The sequence below is a fragment of the Gracilinanus agilis genome, chromosome 5, assembly GCF_016433145.1.
Source record: "Gracilinanus agilis isolate LMUSP501 chromosome 5, AgileGrace, whole genome shotgun sequence".
NCBI classification, from domain to species: Eukaryota; Metazoa; Chordata; class Mammalia; order Didelphimorphia; family Didelphidae; genus Gracilinanus; species Gracilinanus agilis.
In genome coordinates, this window is record NC_058134.1 from 479,420 (window position 1) to 503,152 (window position 23,733).

Consider the following 23,733-nt stretch of genomic DNA (forward strand, 5'->3'; position numbering starts at 1 on the left):
TCCGACCCCCAGGCCTGGAACGGTCCCCCTCTTCATCTCTGTCTCCTGGCTTCCCTGACTTCCTTCAGGCCATAGAGAAACTCTCTATTTCTACAGGAAGCCTTAACTAACACTACTGCCTCCTTAATGTTAATGCCTTCCCTTTTAGATTATTGGCCAAGGGTGGGCAGAGCCAGTAGAATGAAAATGACAATCCTACCTAAGCTACTTATTCAAGGCCACCCCAATTGAGTGACCAAAAAATGATTTTTATCGAACAAGGAAAATAACAAAATTCGTTTAGAAGAACAAAGGTCAAGAATATCAAGGGGGGGCAGCCGGGTAGCTCAGTGGATTCAGAGTCAGGCCTAGAGATGGGAGGTCCTGGGTTCAAATCCGGCCTCAGACACTTCCCAGCTGTGTGACCCTGGGCAAGTCACTTGACCCCCATGGCCTACCCTTACCAATCTTCCACCTATAAGTCAATACACAGAAGTTAAGGGTTTAAAATAAAAAAAAAAAATCAAAGGAACTCATGGGGAGGGGGGGAAGGGAAGGGAGGAGGTCTAGCAGTACCAGATTTGAAACTGTATTTTAAAGCAGTAATTATCAAAACTATCTGCTCCTAGCTATGAAACAGAAAGGTGGATGTAATGATTAGAATGGGTTTGACTAAATTATGAGTAAAAAATGTTGTGGTTGCCATTTATAAAACTTAACCCTTAAATCACAAGACTATTAAAAGCTTAATTATAGTAAGATGAAGATAATAAGAGAGGGAAATATAGAAAGGTGGTAAAGAATTACCTAGCCTAACAACCCAGAGTCTGTCTCCAAATCTCAGCCTCAGAAACAACGGCCTCCTGCTTCCTGCCAGGTCTCACCTTATGTGCCGTTCCCTTCACCCACTCACTCTCCTACATCATCCCCAAGAACCAATCACAATTCCCCAATCAACCTGGCACCACCCAGGGGGGCAGTGCCTGTGAGATCAATTCCCTGGTTTCTGGTTTACCCAAATTCAAAACGAATGGAAGTCTAAATCTCTGATTGATCAAATCAAAATACAAATTCCCTTCGCGCAATCCCCCCTGTGATTCTGTTGGGAGACGAGCATGTCGAAATATCCTCAATGGAGGGTCTGGGGAGATTAACATGCCTAGTCTCCCCAATGAATCATTTCAAATAACCAACATTTATCTCTAAGGATTCTCTCACTAAAGGTGTATAAAACATTGCCCTTTCTAAGGGGAAATTATAGCAACCTGGGAACAAGAGGGAAATAAAAAAGAAAGAAAACTAAATAATTAATAGATGCATCGACAAAAAAGCCAAGTAGGGGGCTAAGAATTTACATTTAGAATGACTGTGTTCCACCCCCTCTGGTTCAGTTCATTCTGGATCTCTTCATGCAGCGTATGGTTCTGCAGGCATGTCCATGGCACCCTCTTCAAAAAAATTCACCTTCCTGATTTGAGGTGATGGTGAGTCTCTTCTAAATTTCCTCCAAAAATCAATACATAGTGTTGATTCCAAGATGGAAGGTAAGGGTTAAAAAAAGTAAAAACAAAGAAATGAAATTCCTCCAAAAGATTTTTAAACTCTAGGTTTTAGGACAACCATACAATTAAAACCGTACATGGATCCATGGAACAGAACGGAACAGACAAACTGTGGTAAAGGGTTGTGTTTGACAAAAGTCAAGATCCAACCTTTGGGAGTAAGAATTCACTGTTTGGTAAAAGTTGTTGGGAAAATTGGGAAGCCATCTGGTGGAAAGTAGGTCTAGGCCAGTGTCTTACACCACACACTTACCAAGAAAAGGTCAAAATAGATACGTGGCCTCGACACAAGCAAATTCTAAGGCTGTGGAGCATGTTCCCCATCAGATTTATGGGGAGGAGAAGAATTTCTGAATAGGTGACAGAGACAGAGACAGAGAGAGACGGAGAGAGAGAAAAAGCATTGTGAGATGTAAAGTGGATGATTTCGCTTACATCGAATTAAAAAGATTTTGTACAAACGAAACTGATGTTGTCAAAAGGGGAAGGAAAGCTGAAAACTGGGACAGCCTCTTCTGTGGCATCCTGGTATCGGCTTCCCGGTGCCCTTGGGACATTGTAAGCTCTGGAGAGCCTTTCTAGTATGTGCTTCTCGGGGCAGAACATAATAGCGCAGATGTGTTCCTCCGGGGCTCATCTTCACCCTTTGCCTCTTTGCTTGACCTAAGGCGGCCTTTGATTTCTCTGCTGCCACCTTGTTCCGCTCCTCTTGGCCAAGGGCAACATGCAAAGCTGGGCCTGATTTGAACCCAGGGCTTCCCGGAAGCCACGGCCTCCTTCGCTAGGCCTCACTGCCTCTCTTCTCAACTATAAAAGGGGAAAAGACACAAAGATACGCAGAGAGTAACAGACGGGTGGCAGGCCACACGGGAGGCTAATGAGCATTGGAGCTGGGGAGAGGATTCTCAACCCACTTCTTACAGCAGCTGTGGGCCTTTGAGGCATTTCTTAACCTCTCTGGGCTGCAGCTTTGCTGCACGTTGGGTGTGCCCAGACTCGCCGTCTCAGGATCCCCCCCACCTCGATCCTAAAATTTGGGGGATTCCAAAGTGAAGAATTCGGGAGCTTCTGAGCTAACAAATCTTTAGTGAAGACAAAACCGCCCGTTACTTAGCAAGACGTAGGCAGGTGAGAGGGCAGCTGGCTGGCTGAGCGGACCGAGAGGCGGGTCCTGGGGTCAGAGTGGGCCTCAGATACTTCCCAGCTGGGTGACCCTGGGCAAGTCCCTTAATCCAGTGACCTGGCGTCTGCCGCTCCTCCGCCTTGGAGCCAAGACACAGTATTGAATGTAAGAGAGAAAGTGAGGGGCCAGAGGACGAGAGGAGAGGAATGGGCGAGGCGGAAGCAAGGGGCGAGTTCTGCAAGGAGGAGGCTGGCCACAGGCCACGAGCCAAAAGATTCTGGATTCTGACCTCGGCGAGTGGCTATGAGGGAACACCAGCGGCCCAGGGGAGCTCTCGGCCTTCCTGATCCGCCACCTCTGCTTGTTCCTGCTGGTGGGCTCAGAAGATCTGTGACTGGCGAGCCTGAACGGATGGCATGCGGCGTTGGTGAAGGCCCGAGCCCGGCGAGGTTGGAGCAGCCGGCACGAGTTCAATCCTGACTCTATTTGGAGCCTCGTTTCATCCTATAAACCAACCAGGGAGGATTAGGCAGGGCCAGATGTAGCTAGTGAGCTCTGGGGCGCCTAGTCAGCGAGGCGGGGCTTAGGGAGCATCAAGAAACCGAAGAAGGGGCAGCTGGGTAGCTCAGTGGAGTGAGAGCCAGGCCTAGAGACAGGAGGTCCTGGGTTCAAATCCTGCCTCAGACACTTCCCAGCTGTGTGACCCTGGGCAAGTCACTTGACCCCCATGGCCCACCCTGACCACTCTTCCACCTATGAGACAATACACCGAAGTACAAGGGTTAAAAAAAAAGAAAGAAATGGAAGAAACTCGCGTGAGGGAGCTGTAGGAGGGGGGAGGCCAGTGAGAATCCCTCAGGGCTCCCGTCACACGTGGTGGCCCCAGAACGAATCCCGATTCCTGTTTTGTGCGGCCAGGGAAGGAGGCTCTGGGCCTTCCTTCCTCCTCCCAGAGGGGTACCGAGGAGTCGGCAACCCTCGGGATCTCAGCATCCCTCTTATTAGAGGCAGTTTATTGCAGGGCTAAAACTGTGTGCGAGTAGCCACGGGCTGGACGGGTCGAGGAGACAAGCTGGCGGAAGGGATGGGCAGAGGTTCTCCCTGTGGCCTCTCTGCTTCCCATACTAAGCTGGTAGGCGGCCGAAGCTCCGGGCCCCCCTCTCGGTGCCGGGATGCCCCAAGAACAGGCCCCGCTCTGAGCCCGGGCCGCAGGGGCACCTCCTCGAGGCTCACATCTCGAGAGCGACTCCTCCTCCTCTGCACAGGTGGGTGCCTGTGGGGGGGACGTCGAGGCTCAGAGGGGAGGGGGCTCTCCCATGCCTCCCCAGAGGCTGCCCAGGGCCCAGCATGGGCCTCGGCTCTGGATCTCCTAGCTCTGGGGGGCCTTGGGAGCCTCACCCTCCTCTGCCAAGGGCCCTGCGCCCAGATATGGGTAAGTGTGGCAAGCCAGGCTACCAGCCCCCCTCTTGTTTCCATGGATATTCCAGATCCCCTCCCACTTCAGGGAGACGGTTGTCATGGCAACTGGAGAACAGGCTGTGAGGAGTCTTGAAACAGGCAGCTGGGGGTGCCCGCCTGTGGGAGACGCTTAGAGATCTGTGGTGGGCAGAGATGCCAGGGGTGAGGCATGGCAAGGAGAAGCCGGTTTCTGGTCCGGGTCGTGAGGTTTCTAAGAGAATTGGGGGCAAAGGCAGAGACTTGTGGTCTCCAGCTCCACGGTGAAATGAAGGCCCCATCCGGCCTCGCGAAGGGCTGGGGATGGAGGGCCAGGGCAAGAGGAAGGGCCCTCGGGATGCGGGGATGGAGCTCCTCACAGCCACCAGTAGAGAAAGTCGGCCTCAGAGGGAACAGGCGGGAAGGGAAAAGCTGGAGCCCATCTTTGTCCGTCCCCTGCGGCCTTCTGGGCTCCGGCCTCCAGGCTCCTGCCTGGGGGACCCTCCAGCAAGACCCCCTCAGCTCTCTGGGCTGGCCCGCAGGAGGGCAGCTCTCTGGAGGGACCCAGAGTCGGCTGAGCCGGTGCTGCAAAGCTGCCCTCCCGGGCTGCCTGGGGAGAGATGCCACCCCCAAGGGCGGCCCGAGGAAGGGCGGCACTGGGGCCCGTTGCAGCCGAGCTCGCCTTTTGCACAGATTTCGTCTCTTCCTTCACTCGGCTGTTGCTGCTCCTGGCAGCCCCCCCCCCACTCTTCCTTCCCAAATTAGCCTGCTGTCTGTCACCGTGCCACCACGTGGCTCGCCTGCCCTGCCAGGGGGTGCGCCAGGGGCGCCTGTATGTGTGCGTGGAGATGAAGGCTCGGGACAGCCTGGCAGAAACCAGGCCCGACCGCTTCCCTGACCCATCAGACCAGAGAGTGGGGTTACGGGAAGCCCCCCAACTCTGGAGGGCCTGGCCCCAGAGGCCCCCTTGGGGGTGGGGTGGGGTGGGGCGGGGAGGTCCCAGAGGCCGGGCAGCACCCAAGGCCCTCGCCCATCAGAGCTCCCAAGGCAGTGACAAAGCCCCGTCTGCAGACAGGAGTGCTGGGGGCTTCCCCAGGGATGGACATTGCTGGAGGTGCCCAGGCTCAGGTTTCTCTGGGAGCCGGAGCATGTCCCAGCCCGTGACCGGATGGCCACTTCCCAGAAGGCCAAGCAGCTCGGAGAGCACTGTGTGGCCTGGGCCGAGAGGGACCCATCTGGAGGCTCCAGACAAGAGCCCTGAGGCCGGGGCTCTAGGAGGGGAAAGCCGAGCTGCTGTATTGTGTCTGTCCTCTGTTTTGGCGGGACAGGAAAATCAGTGCCACAGCAAACACCTGGGCGGGGCTCCCGCTGCCACCTTCATGTCTGTGGAGCTCAGCAGAACCTTCGAAGAGATCTTGGCGCTGAGGCTGGTCCAGCCTCCTTCCCGCTCCAGGTCCCTCTAATCACCTGCTCTAGAGCCCTCCGGGAGCTCCTGGCTGTGTCTGGAGCACATCATGGAGCCGGGCCTCAGGGAGGCCATTCACGGAGGAGGAGGCGGCTTCAGCTTTGGGTCTGGCAGGGAGGTTTGTCGAGGGCTGCCTGGGTGGATTCCAGGCCAGGGTCCGGGTGAAGCTGCTGCTGAGGGTGGAGGGTGCGAGTCCCACCAGCTCTCAGCTCTTTTCAGAGATATTGCTGGGCTCAGAAGAGCTTCAGAACAGAAGCCGCTGCCCCGCGCCGGTGCCCTCCGGCTCACTCTCCCCACTTGGGCTCCCTTCCTGCACAGGCACCCGGAGGCACCGAAGGCCACGCCGAGAGTAAGCGCCGGCGAAAGCCATTTCCCAAGCAACTAGTCCTGTAGCTCAGAAGGGAGCTGCCAGGCTTAGGCTTGAGGAAGGCCCCCGCGGGAGAGAGGGCTCAGCTCACGTCAGTCTTTCTCCAGGGCGGGCAAGCGGGACGTGGGGGGCATTCCGGGTGGCTGCTTGGAGCCCGCAGGTTCTCCCGGCCCAGGCCTGGGGCTGGCCCCACAGAGCGTCTAGACCCGAGCGCGTCCTCCTGTCCCCACAGAGGCCAGCCCCGGCCCTGATCGGCTGCGGCGTTCCCTTCCCCAGTTAGGAAGCTCCTGCTGCCCAGCCAGCCCTGCCCCACCCTGAGCCACGGGCACGAGGATCTCCAGCGGAGGCCCTTCCAATGCCGCCTCCCTTCCCCGGCTTGGAGAGAGGCCACCGGTTTCCGGGAGGGATGTGACAGTCGGAGGCCACCAAGTGGCCCAGAGTTCTGTGGTCAGAGCTGCGGGCACGGAGGCGGGAGGTGCAAAACTGGGGCAGCGATGCATCGTCGGTGGCTGAGCCCATGGCGCTCCCTGGTGGCGACGAGGGACAGGAGGACCTGCGAGACTGCTGGGAAGAGCTGCGTGAACTGATGGGGAGTGAAGGGAGCAGAACCCGGAAAACATCGTCATAGCGACAACGATCCTGGGGAATGCTCGGCTGGGACGGACTGGGATCACTTCTGGCAGGGAAGGCTCTCCCCCTCCAGAGAAGGAACCCCTGCAGCTGGATGCAGACCGAAGCCGGCTATTTTCCCGGAACTATTTTATTTGATCCACGACCGGTGAAAACATCTTCCCCAGAATGTTTTCTGAAGGTCTGAGATCCGGGCTGTCCCCTCCCTGCCTTCACGCCCGCTTCCTGGAGAAGGTAGACAGTTTGACGTGGGTTATGCATGTATCGTCAGGCAAAGTTGATTTCCACATCGTTCATTGTCGTGAGAGAAGAAGCATTTAAAACCCAACCTCCCCGCCCAAATACAAGCCCAACTAAACCAATGGGAACAATAGGATGATCTGAGCCCACCCCGTCTGCAGCAGGTCCTTCTCGGGAGGCGGATGGAGAGCACTCTTTGTCCCAGGTTCCCCAGAGCCGTCCTGTTGTGGAGAGGAGCTCAGTCTATCACAGTTAATTATCCCACAAGATTGCTGTTACTGTACCATGTTCTCCCGGTTCTGCTTCTTTCACTCTGCATCAGTTCATGGAGGTTCTTCCAGTTCGTTTAGAAATCCTCCTGCTCATCCTTCCTTATGGCACGAGAGCATTCTTTCCATCCCCTTCATATACTGCATTTGTTCAGCCACTCCCCAACTGGTGGAATCCCCTCAACTTCCAGTTCTTTGCCACCACAGAAAGAGCAGCTGGAAACCTTTCTGTACAAACTGGTCCCCCCCCTTTTTTAATATCTCTTTGAGTAGTGCCATTCCTGGATCAAAGGGTCTGCCCACTTGCATAGCCCTTTGGGCAGAATCCCAAATCGTGGGCCAGAACACAACTGACCAACCAGGCGTCGGTGTCCCAGTTTTGCCACCCCCCCTCCAGCACTTGTTATTGTCCATCACTGTCGTCCGGGCCCCTCGATAGGCGTGAGGTGGGCCTTCAGAATTCTTTGAATAGAAGTGCGTTTCTCTAGCCAAGAGCGATTTAGAGCATTTTTTCATAGGATAGTTGGGAGCTTCGGTTTCTTCCTCTGAAAACTGCCTGTTCATATCCTTTGACTATTTGTCAGTTGGGGAATGGCTCGCGTTCTGACACATTTGACCAAGTTCTCTATAGATTTGAGAAATGAGCCCTTTATCAGAGGATGGCATAGAAATGCCACCCCCTTCCTTGCTTCCCTTCTAATCTCGCTTAGGCTGGTTTTGTACGTACAAATCCTTTTAGTTTAATATAAACAAAATGATTCATTTTGTTTGGCCATAAAGTCCTCCCTTCTCCATAAATCTGGCAAGTAAACTATTCTGTGTTCCCTGGCTTTGTGGTACCAGCCTCTATGTCTAACCAAAGCCCGTTCTGACCTTATCTTGGTGTAGGCTGTGAGAGGTCCATCTAAACCTAATCTCTCCCGTATTGTTTTCCAAATTTCCCAGCAGTTTTTGTCAAAGAGTGGATTCACGTCCCCAAAGCTGGGCTCTTTGGGTTCATCGTAGACTGTCTTGCTGAGGTCGCTCACCCCAAGTCTATTCCACTGATCCTCCCTTCTGACTCTCAGCCAGTACCACACCGTTTTGATGGCCGCTGCTTTACAGTACAGTTTACTATCCGGTACTGCTGGGCTGGGCCCCTTCCTTCCTGTTTTTGTTCATTAGAACAACAATCCCTTGATGTTCTTGGTCTTTTGTTCGTTCATTTTTGTTATTATTCCTCCAGTTCTATGAAATGACTTACAGTCTGATGGATCTTGGCACTGAAGGAGTGAATTCATGTAGGCAGACTTGCCCTTTTTACTCTATCAGCTCAGCCTGGCTTTCCCAGTTGTTCGGATCAGACTTTGGGTGAAAAGCGTTTGCTCTGTCGTCGTCTTCATAGAATCCCCGTGTTTGCCCTGACAAATAGATTGCCAAGGATTTTGTATGCTCTCGAGTGATTGTCTGGTTTTTATCATAAATGTTCTTTTATTTTATCGTGAAGATACTTTCTTTTCCCGACTGCACATGATCATTTTCCACACAAGTTTTCTGAAACTACGTGATCCAAATGGCCTCCCTCCCTCCCTCCTCGGCCTCCCTCTTCCCAGACACTTTGGTAAGCGATTGGATGTGCGTTATACACACACTATCATGCAAGACATAGTTCCATATTGTTTGTTTTCGTCAGAGAATTCCAGAGTTCTTTTAAGTAGAAGGATTTCTGGGGGTTTCTTTTGTACCCTGAAGCTTTGCAAACGTTACTAATTATTTCCACTAGCTTTTTAGGGGATTTTCTCGGCTTCTCGGAGTATCCCATCAGATCATCAGCACAGAGTGAGAGTTTCTTTTCCTCATCGCCTACTTTGTTCCCTTCCACTTCTTTTTCTTCTCTAATTGCTAACGGTCACATTTCTAGCACAATATTAAACAGCAGCAGTAATAATGGGCATCCCTGCCTTACTCCTGATCTTACTAGGAAGGCTTCTAACTTGTCCCCATTGCAGAGGATACTTGCTGATGGTTCTAGGGAGGGACTACTTATCGTTTTAAGGAATGGCCCATTAGTTCCTCTGCTTTCTGATGGTTTTTAATGGGAATGTCACATATCGTCCAAGACTTTCTGCATCTCTTCAGATAATCACGTGCATTTATGTAGCTATGATCAATCATGCTGATGGTTTTCCTGTATTCCTGGGATAATCCCCACCTGGCCATAGTGAATGATCCTTGTGTTATATTGCTAGTCTCTTTGCTAGTATTTTATTTCAGTTTTTTTTTTTTTTGCGTTGATATTTGTTAAGGAAATTGGTCTGCAATTTTCTTTCTCTGTTTTTGCTCTTCCTGGCTTAGGTATCAGCACCATATTTGTGTTATAAAAAGACTTTGGTAGGACTCCTTCTTTGGCTATTTTCCCAAATATTTGACATAGTTCTGGGATTCATTGTTCTTCAAATATTTGATAGGATTTGTTTGTGAATCCATCTAGCCCTGGGATTTTTTCTTAGGGAGCTCTTTGATGACGTGTACAATTTCTTTTTTCTGAGATGGAATTATTTAAGTGTTTGGTTTCCTCTTTTGCCAATCTGGGCAATTTATACTTTGAGAAACATTCTTCCATTTACTAAGATTGTCAGACTTATTATCATATAATTGTGCAAGTAGCACTTAATGATTGCTTTAATTTCCTTTTTGTTGGTATTGAATTCACCCTTTTCACTTTTGCTATTGGTAATTTGATATTCTTCTTTCCATTGTTTAAATCAGATTAGCCAGCTCTCTCTTTTTTTCACAACACCAACTCCTCCTATTATTTTTTAGTTCAGTGGTTCTTTTACTTTCGATTTTATTAATTTCTCCTTTGATTTTTAGGATTTCTAATTTCATCTTTAACTGGGGGTTTTAATTTTTTTTCTCTTTCTAGTCTTTTTAGTTGTATTCCCAATTCATTGATCTGTTTTTCTCTATTTTATTGGTTTAAATGTTCACAGATATAAATTCTTCCATGAGCACTGCTTTGGCTGGATCCCACAAATTTGAATATGTAGTCTCTTCATTGTCATTCTCCTAAATGAAATTATTGATTGTTTCTATAATTTGTTCCTTGACTGACCCCTTTTTTAGAATTAGATTATTTAGTTTCCAATTAAATTTTAATTTGTCTTTCCATAAATCCTTATTGATTGTATTTTTATCACATTATTTTCTCAAAAGGACACATTTATTATTTCTGCTTTTCTGCATTTGGTTGCAAAGTTTTTATGCCATAGTATGTGGTCAGTTTTTGTGTAAGTATCAGATACTGCTGAAAAGAAGGTATATTCCTTTTTAATCCCAATAAAGTTTTCTCAAGGAGATTTATTAAATCTAACTTTTCTAAGATGTCATTCACTTCCTTCATTTCTTTCTTTTTTTGGGGAGAGTTATATTTATCTAATTCTAAGAGGACAAAATTGAGATACCTCACTAGTGTAGTTTTACTATCTATTTCTTCCTGAAGCTCATTTAATTTCTCCTTTAAAAATAATTTGATGCATATGTTTAGTATTGATATTACTCCATTGTCTTTGTACCTTTTTATCAATATGTGATTTTCTTCCTTGTCTTCTAATTACATCTATTTTTGCTTTAGCTGTGTCTGAGATCATGATTGTTACTCCCACTTTTTTTACTTCAGTTGAAGAAAAATACATTGTGCTCCAGCTCCTGTACCTTTTTTCCTACATGTGTCTCCCTATCTCAAATGTGTTTCTTGTAAACAATATATCATAGGAAGGTTTTTTAACCCATTCTGTTATATGCTTCCATTTTATGGTTGACTTCATCTCATTGACATTCACAATTGTGATTACAAACTGTGTATTTTCCTCTTGATCCTGTTCTTTCTCTCTCCTTTCACTCTGTCCCTCCTCAGATAAGTTTTGCTTTTAATCACCCCCCCCATCTTATTCCAATACTACATCACTTCAGGGTAAGATAAGATTCCTTACCCAAATGAGTATTGTTGTTATCCTCTCTTAACCATTTACAATGAGAGTAAGACCTGAGTGTTCATCCTCATTCTGCCCTCCATTGTAATAGGGTTGGCTTTTTTCCCTGCCTCCTTATGTGAGATAATTTACCACATTCTACCATTCTCTTCCCTTTTCTCTTAGTGCAATACTCTTTTTCACTCCCTTGTGTTTATTTTAGAGGGAGGAATATCATGTTTTCCTAATCAACTTGTTCTTGCACCCTCTATCTATACATATTCCTTCTAACTGCTCTAATAATGACAAAAATTTTAAGAGTTACAAATATCATCTTTCCATATAAGAAGGCAAACAGTTTGACCTTACTAAATCCCTTACATTTTCTCTCTCGTTGACCTTTTTTTATGCTTCTTTTCAGTCTTGAATTTGAACTTCAACTTTTCTGTTTGTGTCTGGTCTTTTCATCAAGAATGCTTGGAAATTTTCTATTTTATTAAATAGCCATTTTTCTGTTTGAAAGAATATACTCAGTTTTGCTGGGTAGGTGAATCGTTGTAACCCTAGTTCCTTTGCATTTGGGAATATCCTATTTCGAACCTTCTGATCCTTTAATGTGGAAACTGCTAAGTCTTGTGTAATCCTGACTTTGGCTCCAAGATATTTGAATTGTTTCTTTCTGGATACTTTCAGCATTTTCTCATTGGCTCAGAACTCTTGAATTTGACTCTAATGTTCCTGGGAATTGTCATTCTGTGATTTATTGTAGGAGGTGATCAGTGGAATCTTTCCATTTCTATTTTACCTTCTTATTCAAGAATATCAGGACAGTTTTCTTCGATAATTTCTTGTCACATGATATCTAGGCTTTTTCTTTGGTCATAACTTTCAGGTAATCCAATAATTCTTATATTGTCTCTCCTGGATCTATTTTCCAGGTCAGTTGCTTTTTCAATGAGATGTTTCATAGTTTCTTTTTTCACATTCTTTTGATTTTGTTTTATTGTTTCTTGATGTCTCTTGAAGTCATTAGTTTCTATTTGCCCAGGACTAATTTTTAAGAAATTATTTTCTTCTGTGAACTTTTGAACCTTCTTTTCCATTTGGCCAATTTTACTTTTAATGGAACTCTTTTGTTCACTGGATTTTTGTGCCTCTTTTTCCATTTGGCCCATTCTACTTTTTAAGCTATTTTCTTCTTGCAATACTTTCATTCCTCTTCCCCATTTCTTTTCTGCCTCTCTTATTTGATCTTTGAATTCCTTTTTAAGCTCTTCCAGAGCTTGAGACTAATTTGTGTTTTTATTTGAAGTTTTTCATGTGGCTGCTTTGATCTCACTGTCTCCTTCTGAGCCTGTGCCTTACTCTTGTGGCCTTTTTGATCTTTGCTCATTTTTTCGGCCATTTTTTTACTTTTACTTTGATCTTGTAAGTGGGCTCTCTTCTCAGGGTAGAGGAGGCACTCTCTTAAACTTCAGTTTTTCCCAGCTGCTAGTCCCAGCTCTAGTTCTGGGTTTCTGCAAGTTTCAGTTTTTCCAAGGTGCTATGAAGTCCTGTGGACTGGAAACTCTGAAAGTCACTTCCCACTGCTGATTCAGTCTTCCCCAGGGATTGCTGATTGCTTGCAGGGCTCAGAGTACTGTGGACTACCTTGTGTTAGGGCTCAGCACCTCACCTCAATCCCGGGCAAGGGCTCTGGGCCTCACTCTGGACTTACACAGGCCTGGAGCACTGCAGATTGCCTTGCACTGGGGCTTGGGGTCTCATTGTAGGTCTAGGCAGGGACTTGGAGCCTCATCCTGAACTTAAAACCAGGCACACTGCAGACTGCCTGGCCCCGGGGTATGGGACCTCAGTGTAAGCTTTTGCATGTCTCTGAGCCTCCCCTTAGGGTAGTACCTGCCAGGACTGCCTTTTGATAAAATTGGGCTAGGGTTTGGGTCTTCACTGCAGGCTTGGGCATGGGCTCTTAACCTCACTCTTGGGTTCTGCCAGTCAGGTACACTATGGACTGCCCTGCAATGTAGTTTGGGGCCTTGCCCCAGGCTTAAGTAGCAGCTCAAGGCCTCTGTTTAGGCTTGCCCAGGCCAGGCCCACCATGGACTGCCTTTCACTAGGGATTGGGAACACACTGTAGGCTTCCTCTAGGACTTGAAACCTCAAGGAGTGGGCATGGGGTCCTCTGCTGATGGCTTAGGGAGGGTCTCAGGTTCTTGAAGTTGACTTGGGGGCTGGGTTCAGAAGCTGGAGCAATAGGTGGGGGTGGAGGGCTTGTGCCAATATTCCTTGCTGTAGCTTTGTTGCCAACTGGGCTCCCCTCTCACCTCCATGAAGCAGACACTCTCTGCTACCTTCCAAGTTGTTTTCTGCAGGGAACTTGTGCTGGGAGCCATCAAACCTGCCTTATCTGACACAGTCATAGATGGAACCTTGAAGGCTGCAAAGCAGCCTCAGGAAGGATGGAAATACCCACTTACGACTTCCCTGTGTGACTCCTCTCTTACTAACAAACACTCCTTATTACTTGAATTATTGTGATCAATATCCCTGCTACTCAGCCCCAGGGAAATATAGAAAAACAGTAGAGGCTGTTACTAGAGCCTTTACAGAGCCCCTACGGACTCATAGGAAATCCCCACCTACATGTATAAATACAGAAATTCCCCTAAAAGTCACCCCAGAGCAAACCAGCAAATAGTGAGTTACTGCTAAAGATTTTAAAACTCCAACAAAACTTAGATTTTCTATTCCCACACACAGAAGCTTACATAATGGGAAACTAAGAAACGACAAGCTTCCTTTTTTTGGGAGGACAATGGATGAAAAATAGAGTTGTTCCATGAAAAGACTGGTACGTCCCACCCCACCTACCTTTGAAAAATATTGAAAGTTACTGGAGAATGAAAAGTTGTTAGTAACAAAGTTAATGTAGACTTATTCATTATCCCCAAGAAAAGATGTATGTTGAAATTCATGCCAACCTGTATGTAATCTTAAGAAAAGGGTATAAAAAATAAAGCCAGGCCAGGGCTGACAAGAACAGTCTTTGGGATACATGACTGAAACTCTGACTGTTCTCATTTATCTCAAGCTACCGATGCTGTCCCACCTCATAGAGTACTTGGACTGCGGGAGCAGGCCTCCCGCAGACTTGCTTCCCTCCATCCCATCTTTAGTTCTGTCACTGAAGTTTCTGCTTGGAGGCGTAAAGCTATTTTGAGGATTCTCAGAGGAGCTCTGCCTTCCACGCTTCTCCTCTGCCATCTTGGTAGACTATTTTTCCCATCAGTTTCTTTAGGGTTTTATTTGGGGGGTGATTTTCTCTGTGCATTCTCTGACAACAGTGACCAAAATGGAAGTGTGTGGTGCAGGATAATGCAGGTCTAATCCAGACCAAACCAGTCACCATCTCCAAGAAGGGGGAGATAAGGGAGCAAGAGAGACAATTGGGATTTTACAAGATCCAGCAGTTTCTAGGGGACCACAAACTTAGCCTGAATCAGGATGGGTTGGCGTTTCAGCCAGAGAAGTTCATGTGGTCCTGGGATGGGTGAAGAGAGGAAGATCTTCCAGGAACTGGCAGGTGATTGTCCCATTCTACCCCTCATCACACAGTCAACTGCTGGAGGAAAGCATGAGAGTTAAAAATAGCATTGAAAGAATAAATGTTATACCTGGTGTCAACTTGAAATCTGGAGCCCCCAATCCTGCCCCAGTCCCCAGAGAATTCCCCCTGAGGGAAGGCTTCAACTCCCCAGTTTCAGACTGAATAGCAGACCTTAAAGTACTTGATGATCCCAGCTTAGGGGGGGCTGGCGGACCTAAGCAAATGCTAAGTTCCCTTTTAGTCTTGGATTTCTCCCCTTTAGTAGCAGATCCTTTCCTAAGAAGACCAACTCCTGGGCAGGGACCATCCTTTTAGCATCGATTGTAAGTGGAGCACACCCTCTGGCTCTGGTTTCTTTCCCAAGCCTGTCTGCATCCTGTCAGTGTAGGCTGGACCTCTCATTTCCTTGAAGCCAGGGTCATGTCAGTCCATCATGCTTCCCTGTCCCTCAGTTCCCCAAATGGCATATAAGTTCCCCAAGTTCTAAGGTTCTTTGGAGAATCATCTAGTGGGTGATCCTCTCAGAGACACTCTTGCTAGGGGGCCAGAGCCTTTGGTTCTGGGTGCTTTTGAGGTGCAGTCTTGGCTCTGTGTAGTGGCTGGCCCAGCATTGAACACTATCCCTTTCTTCATTAAAGACCTGGTTTTTCTGATGACTTTAGCAGTTCTGCGTTTTTCCCAGGCTGACAATTGCATAATATCATACACGATCAACCAAAGAATATCCCCATCTATTTTACACTTCGATATGTGAATAAACACCAATAATGTAAATCTCTCTTTTCCAAGTCTGTGACACACACCCATCCCACCAGTGCCTGAAGGATTCACGGTGAAATGGCCTCAGGCTTAGAGAGAACTTGGGGCAAAATGGGCCATTGGCAGCTCCTAGAAGTCAGTCATTCCCCCGATTCTGGGCTACTTAAGAAGTTCCCCTTCAGCCTGGTGGGTGAGCTGGCATCCATCTGTCCTTGGCTTCCCATGCAGATGCTGTTGTCATTTGATCTAGGTGTGTGGTTAGAAGAGCAGTGGGAACTTGGGGAGTCCTCCAAGGCTATGAGGTTAGGGCCAGCCAAAGGAGGAAAAGGAGGAATGAGAGCTGGAGCGTGGCTTTGCTGCATCCCTTTGTTGGTTCTGTCACTCGAGGCTTCTCTCAAGGTTGGTTGGAGAGGCGGGAGCACTAAAGCTGAGGCTTCTGAAGTGGGACACCTCCTGAAAAATGCTAAACACTCAGGTTTAGAAGTTTTAGGGACCTTTAATAACCGGCCAACCAGGGCGTCCTCCTCACATGAGAGAGAATCACACCCCCCATAAGTAACTACAGAATATGTTTAGGAAAATAAGTAGGTGGGAACTTTCCTTGGTGCGCATTTCAAAGGATAGGATTGGTGTGTTCAAAAATATATTCCTTAAGCAAGCAAGCAGTTTCTCAGAATCAAATGTGGTGCTGTTAGCACCAGGGAGGGTCAGGCAAGTGGACAGAAGGGAAGTGAGATAAGAGGTTGGGTGAAAACCCAGCTAGACTGCCAGCTCCCGTGAGGGGCCCATGAGGGGCTCTGTTACTTTTTAGTCTTCTCTGCTCCATTACATTTCTCCTCTGCCCCCCATCGGGTGACAGTCACTTCTTAGAGGCTCAACTAGCTTTCCAATTTCAGAACATCCTCTCTTCCAACTAACTGGGTGTTTTTATTCAGGCCCTGGAGACTGGGATGAACTCTCCAGCCAACTGGAGTAGACTTGCAACCTGTTGTCATTTCCCTTCACCCAATGGTTTCCAGAGATTTTTCACAGTATCTTATTGTTTCCCATAAGGGGGAGGGATAGAGAACATCTATCCACCCCCTCCATCCCTTCCACTCCTAGTGTAAGGTTGAAACCTGGACATGTGGCAGTGAGTGAACCACAACCCTTCTGGGCCCCTTCCTGGAACGAGCTGCACAACAGCACCCCAGCTTAGCTACACACCCGAACCAGAGATACCCTGATATCTGACTTAGCAGCTTGAGCAAGCATCCCTGAAGGGCTATATAACCGCTGTAACCCTCCCCCTAGGCGTGGCTCTTACTTTGGAGCAGCCCTAGCGTGCTAGTAATAAAGCGTCTCGTGTGAACTTGTATTGCCTCCGTGTATCCATTCTCGGGGTCTGCGATTTCAGACCCTAACATTTGGGGGCTCGTCCGGGATCGTGCCCCCTTGAGTGGACAACCGAGAGACAGACACACTCTTTTTCAGGTGAGTTACTATCGGGGTGAGTGCAGCATGTGTGTGTGTCTTTATGGGAGGACGATAAACGCCTCAGGACATACAATTAAGTGGTCAGGAGATTCAATGCTCCATGGAGCATGAATACGGAGATGACCTATTATCGCCTCACCTGTGTACCAACTAAGTACGCAGTTCCTGAGTCCCACGAGGGGCCAGACTGGAATGGTTGGGAAGTGATTTTGATTTGGATTATCTCCCCGACATTCTCCCCCTGGAAAAATAAGAAACGTTGGCCAAAACAGAGTAAAAGTTAGGGTGGAGATTAGAGGCTTTCTGGAGAAGGAATAATCAGAGACCTTCCAACAGAAATAGGAAGGGGGTTAGATGTCCCCTGGGGTAAAGATAAAAGGGGGGTTGGAGGTCCCCTGGGACAGTGGATGCACTGCAGATTGGGTCTCTTTGGAAATACGACTCCCAGTCAGAAATCTGTCAGGATTAAACCGTCCTTAGTGATCTCCTCTACTTCTCTTTGTGTGCACCGTCTGTATCTGTGTCTTTGGTGTCATTTCCGTCCTCACCATGGGCCAGGGTGAGTCAAGTCCTCTGGACCTGGTCCTCTCCCACTTCCCTGACTTCAAGGCGAGGGCTCACAACCTCTCCCTTGGAGTTCGGTGGGGAAAACTGAAAACATTCTGCAATTCTGAGTGGCCCACTTTCGACCTTGGGTGGTCGCGGGGTGGCACTTTTAAAAAGGACCTGGTGGATGCTGTCCATGCTTGGGTCTCGGACCCAGGCCCAGATGGTCCCCCAGACCAACTTCCATATATTCTAACCTGGCAGGATTTAGTTTCAGATCCACCTTGATGGCTCTACACTTATGTTCTAGCAGCAAACCCAGCCACGGTCCTCCCTATACTGACCTCTGAGAAAGGACAGCCTCATAAACCCGTCCTCCGGGAATCTCCTGAGCTTCCCCTTAACCCACCCCTCCCACCTCCTCCCTATGCCCCTATTTATCCCCCCTCTGCCCCTGAAAAATGTAGGCCAGGCCCTCCCGGGACCCCCTTCTTCCCCCTTAGCCCACCACGCCAGGGGCTGACACCAGGCTCTGGGGGACCCTGACCTACCCCCTATTCCCACCCAGCCATCTAGTCCCAACTCTTCCACTGCGACTGTCCTCCCAGTGTGGACTGTGGGACCCGTGGTCCCAGGTGGACCCCTGGTCCATCAATATTGGCCCTTCTCTTCCACAGACCTCTATAACTGGAAGAATCCGAGTCCATCCTTCTTGGACAGACCCCCAAAACTCATTGACCTGGTAGAATCCATTATGGTTACCCACAGTCCCACTTGGGAGGACTGCCAACAACTCCTCAGGACCTTTTCACAACTGAGGAGTGAGAACGTATTCTCGTAGAAAGTCGGAAGAATGTCCCTGGTGACGACAGCAGGCCCACCACCCAGCCTCATCTCATTGATGAGGCCTTTCCTGCCACTTGCCCAGATTGGGACTTCCCCCGGGGGAGAAGGTAGGGAGCGTCTCCGAGTTTATTGCCAGACTCTTTTAGCAGATCTCCGGGCTGCTGCTCTCAAGCCCGTCAATTTGGCTAAAATTGAGACAGTTAGGCAAGGCCCCGAGGAGAGCCCTGCAGCTTTTCTGGAACCCCTCCAAGAGGCCTTCTGCCTCTATACCCCTATGGACCCTCAGGCAGAGACAAGTGGCGCAGCTGTCCTCCTGGCTTTCGTTAACCCAGCAGCCCCAGATATTAAGCGCAAGATCCAAAGGGTAGAGAATTTTACGGTTCAACCCTTAGGGGATCTTGTCAGAATTGCCGAAAAGGTTTTCAATTCCCGGGAAACCCCAGATGAGCGGGCGGAGAGGCTGCGCAGAGAGCACCAGGAAAGAGGATAAACTCCACTCAGAAGAGTGCAAGAAAAACCAGAGAACTCAACGGGAGGCAGCTCACACCCTCACCACTGGCCTGACCTTGCCGCCATGAAACCCTCAGGTCCAGGTACAAGGCCCTTGCACCCGCAGGCCCAATTTTTGCTTCTACTGCAAACAAGAGGGACACTGGAAAAGGGAATGCCCGCTTCTCAGGGACACCCACCCCAGGTCCCGTTGTAAGCCACGGTCCAGTGCTGCCCTGGCCCTAGAAGGAGACAGTGATTGAGGACGCAAACAACACGGGACAAGGAATGATGCCGGGACATAGTGGCACTCTCCAGATGGCACCCGCCTTCTGCCACAAGCTTTGGGACAACTCGTATCTACTCATTTGCACCACCTCTCCCATTTGGGAGAAAAGAAACTCGGGTAACTCTTAGGGGAAAACTCCAGTTTAAAGGTCAAGGGACCTTCCTCAAACAGTTAGTGTCTTCCTGTAGGGCTTGCCAACTAATGTGGCCGTCCCCATCACAGCTCCACATTGGGACACGCGCCCAGGGCCTCAGGCCCTGCCAAAACTGGGAGGTGCACTTTACTGAGGTCAGGCTGGGAAGTTCGGGTATCAATATCTCTTGGTCATGATCAACACTTTCTCCGGGTGGCCCGAAGCCTTCCCCACCAAAACAGAGATGGCACACACAGTCCCAAAGAAACTTTTGGAAGAGATTATTCCGCGGTATGGCATGCCACAAACTACTGGATCAGACAATGGGCTGGCTTTCATTAGTCAGGTGACCCAAGGGATGGTGGCTGCACTGGTCTCCGGTGGAAATTGCATTGTGAGTATAACCCCCAGAGTTCAGGGCAGGTAGAAGGCTTGAACCAGACCTTAAATGAGACCCTTTTTAAAGTTGTTCATGAGACTGGCGAGGACTGGGTAACACTCTTTCCCTTAGCCCTTTTTCATGTTCGAAACATCCCGGGTCCCTCCCCATTATCCCTGTCCCCTTACGAAATAGTCTTTGGTTCCGTGCCCCCCATCTTACCCCCTCCCTTCCTCAAAACCTCAGATGTCCCCAGCTCCTGACCTCCGGTCGATGATCACGCAGCTTGCCAAATTCCAGCTAGAATTATGGCCCTGCTTAGCTGCCTTCTACCAACCCCCGCCCCTTGAACAGCACTCCTACCAGCCAGGAGACTGGGTGTTTGTAAAAAGACACCAAGCCGGCCCCCTCCAGCCGAGGTGGAAGGGCCCCTTTGTAACACTTTTTGTTACCCCCTCAGCCTTGAAAGTGGACAGCGTTGGACCATGGTTGCATCATTCGCATGCGGGACCTGCTGAGGCCCCCTCCCAGGAGAGCAGTAGACAGCCAGATGACACCCTGATAACCCATTTAAACTAACCCTTTGGGATGAAGGCATGTTCCTGGGACTTCCTGATGTTGGCCACGCAGCCTCTCAGAGCCCTCTAGTTCTAATGACATGGGCATTGTGCAGAGATGGCAGGGACCCTGTACCCCTTGACTCTGGCAGGCTGTGAGCAGGGGAATTCCCTTCCTCCTTCCTGCCCTTGAGACCCCCAAGGCAAGGACCCTTGTCCTTGGAATTCCTTTGAGTTGAAATAGGCAAAGAGATACACCTCCTGGACACACCTGGACAGTCTAGGCCCTGAGGGTCTAGGAAGGACCCTGAACCAACTCCCTGCCTGAGTGCAGGGAGTCACGTACACACTACCAGAAAAGATACAAAAGGGCGAGAACTGGGGGACTCGGGGAGAGCCTCCCATGGCTGCTCCACTCATGCTGTCTTGCTGGCCATTAATCCTATCTTACTAATAAATCTTTCTTTTTTTTCTTTTAAGCTAAGTTTGGAGTCCTCTCATTCTTGAGAATGGTTTCCTTCCCGAACCCAGGGGTTCACCAATTTGCTCCCCTATAACACTAAAGTATCTAAAGTTCTAAAGCACTAGTAATAAAGTGTCTCGTGTGAACTTGTATTGCCTCCGGGTCTCCATTCTTGGGGTCTGTGATTTCGGACCCTAACACTAGCTGCTAACCTCTCCCTCTGCAGTCTCTGTTGGAAGTGAAGGGAAAAGAATGCCTGCCTTTTGATCCATCTGTGAACTTGGAAATAACACAGAACTACTAAAATAGTCAGAAAAACCAAGTCTTTAATCAGGGAAGAGACAGGTACCGTAATGGGCCACTATCACAGAGCTCAGCACCGGCAACTTCACAGGACCTGCACCCTGGGGACTGCAGGACCAACGTATCCCCGGGGAGAATGCACCATGCTAGATGATTTCTCCAAAGACCAATAGAACGTGCGGAATTAAGGACAGGGAAGTATGACTGGCATTACTACTGCTATGAGGAAATGAGAAGTCCAAGACAGGATCCTTAGGGAGATGCTGATGCTTTCCAATGGATACAAAAGGGAAAGATCCAGACAAGGGCTGGGCTCCCTGGGAGAAGACTTTGATACAAGGGGAGAAATTACTAAGACAAAAGGGTATTCAGCACCTGATTAGATCTACCTTTAAGTCTATTGTTCTGTCTGAAATGGGTAAGTCTGGTATTTCCCTGGGGGCAGACTTGGGGTCTCCAGATTTCAAGTTGACACAGCCCCCACTGCTGGGCTTGTACCCCAAAGAGATCATAAGGAAAAAGACTTGTACGAAAATATTCCTAGCCGCTTTGTGGTGGGAAAAAAATTGGAAAACTGGGGAATGGCTGAATAAACTGTGATAGCTGATAGCGATGGAATACTATTGTACTGAAAGGAATAACCAACTGGAGGAATTCCATGTAAACTGGAACAACCTCCAGGAAGTGATGCAGAGTGAAAGGAGCAGAACCAGTGTTATGTGGAGATGCAAAGCATGGAATCCCTGCAAAGATACAGGGATAGCCTCACCCAGAATTCCAGGGGACCCCCCTGGAGAACTTTGGGTGAGGGGGCAGTTGAGAAGGGTTGAAGACAGTTACTTTGTGGAGGTTGAAGTGAGCAGACACCCTGCTTACGACTCCACACTTGGGGGTTCCCTTGAGAAGCCATAGTGGCATAGCCAGTGTGGTTACTACTTAAGGATTAGCCTGTTTAGTAGGGTTAGTTTATATCAACTTCATTACAACAAATATTTAGTAGATATTCATCAATAGCAAGAGAGCCAGTTTTAGTTAAGTGTCTTCATTCCCCTCCTGTGAGGGGGGAAGGGCAGCTTCAACCTAGCAGTTCAGGGTCACCTTTCATTATCCTTAAACCCTCATTAACCTCTCTAGTTTACCTTGTTATTTCCTAATATAACCTTTTCCTTCAAATCTGTGCCTGGAAATTATTTGGGGGGATACTCACAACTCAGTCTGGACATCTAGTTTGAACCCTGTCTGCTGCCAGTTTAAGAAGGTCATCTCTGTCCTCATCGGTTAGATAGCTAGCTTCTTCATACTCCTCTAACTGACCTGGGAGGAATATAAATTAAAGAAAAGGGACCTCATTGGGGTTTCAGCCATAACAGAAACTTACCAGAAGAATCTCATTCCTGTCTTCATTACCAACTGAAACCAGCAACTGTTTAGGGGGAGGGTTTGGAGAGCCAGGAGTGTTCCGAGGGACTCCGGAGAAAGAATGTATCCACATCCAGAGAAAGAACTGTGGGAGCAGAAACGCAGAGGAAAAACACAGGATCGATCACGTGGTTCGACAGGGATGTGATTAGGGATGTTGACTTGAAACAATCACTCTATGGCAAATAGTAAGGATATGGAGACGGGTTTTGAACAATGAGACACGCCTAATCCAGGGGAATTGCTCATCTGCTGGGGGGGGGGGGGGCAGAGAGACAGAAGAGGAGGGAAAGAATGTGAAGTATGTAACCATCGGAAAATATTCTAAATAAGTAAATTCAAAGGGAAGTGAAGGGGAAAGGAGAGCATGTGCACTTATAGAATGCCTACGGTGTGCAAATATTCCTGTTATTGTCCCTGTTTGCTTTTGTTCAGTCACTTCAGTCTTTGGGACTCCATTTGGGATTTTCTTGACAGATACAAGAGTAGTTAGTTGAAGTCCTAGCCCAGCTCGTTTTATGGACGAGGAAACTGAAGCAAACCGGGCAGAGTTGTTGTGGGGGGCTTGAGGTGAGCCCCCGGGGCTCGGGAAGGGCCCCTTCTGCAAGGATGCAAGACTGAAACTGAGCTTAACCGGAAGGAGAGAAATGTATTCCTTTAGAAGGTCACGTTGAATCTGGCCAGGAGGGCAGCCTAGATGGAAAGGCGTCTCCCGATGGATGACATCAATTCTAGGGGCTTTGCACGCTTTACAACAGTGGTATGCACCGAGGCAGGGGCAGGGGGGGGGGGTCTGCCTGAAGTCACAGGGGTGGCCCTCCTAGCTTAGAGGATACAAGCTGATGGTGTGGAGGGATGGCCTGGAGGTGGACCTCAGAGCTAAAGGAAGATCCAAGGAGGAGAATCCTCTCGGGGGCTCCTGGGAGCTATGGGCTGTTTGGGGTGCAGGGAGTCACCAGGAGAGAAGGGAGCAAAGGGATCCCCTGCTTCCAGTTTGCCTGCAAGCCTTCCACTCCATCCATGGATCCCTTTGCTAAGTGTCTAACCCTAACCAAACCTCCCAGGTTAGCTCTTCACATGCAGGAGTAGAGAGGAACCAGGCAGCCGCTTTCAGATGCTTTATGGGGAGGTTCCAGATCACCAGGAGCCCGAGCTGGCCCTCGAGCCCCCAACCAACTGCCCCTCAGCCTCCGCTTAGACTTCCAGAATGCGGAGCAGGGTTAGCCCTGCTTGCGTAAGCGCAGCCAATTCCATTCCGCTTGGCTGCCACCCCACATTCCTCCTCACACCTCCACCAAGGGAAATACCGGGGATTCTGGAGGTAGGGCTCGGCCCCCACTCCACAGTCAATGAGCCTGGAAGAATGTGGGCGCCTGCCCTGGGCAAACAAATGGCCCCACCCGCTGACGGCTGGCTGCGCTTCACAGACAGAGCCCCCCCCCCCCCCC

At 49.0% G+C, this 23,733-nt stretch overlaps 1 protein-coding gene across 1 annotated transcript in view; it reads left to right on the plus strand.

Annotated features, from left to right (window-relative positions):
* Nucleotides 1–6,447: 6,447 nt before the first annotated feature.
* The window catches only part of PPP1R9A (protein phosphatase 1 regulatory subunit 9A), a 75,612-nt gene continuing 58,326 nt past the window's right edge, over nucleotides 6,448–23,733 (plus strand). Inside the window, exons 1-3 of the mRNA XM_044678233.1 lie at nucleotides 6,448–6,523; nucleotides 18,085–18,149; nucleotides 18,426–18,617. Coding sequence (XP_044534168.1) covers nucleotides 6,448–6,523; nucleotides 18,085–18,149; nucleotides 18,426–18,617 — 333 coding nt within the window. The remainder of the gene's footprint in view (nucleotides 6,524–18,084; nucleotides 18,150–18,425; nucleotides 18,618–23,733) is intronic.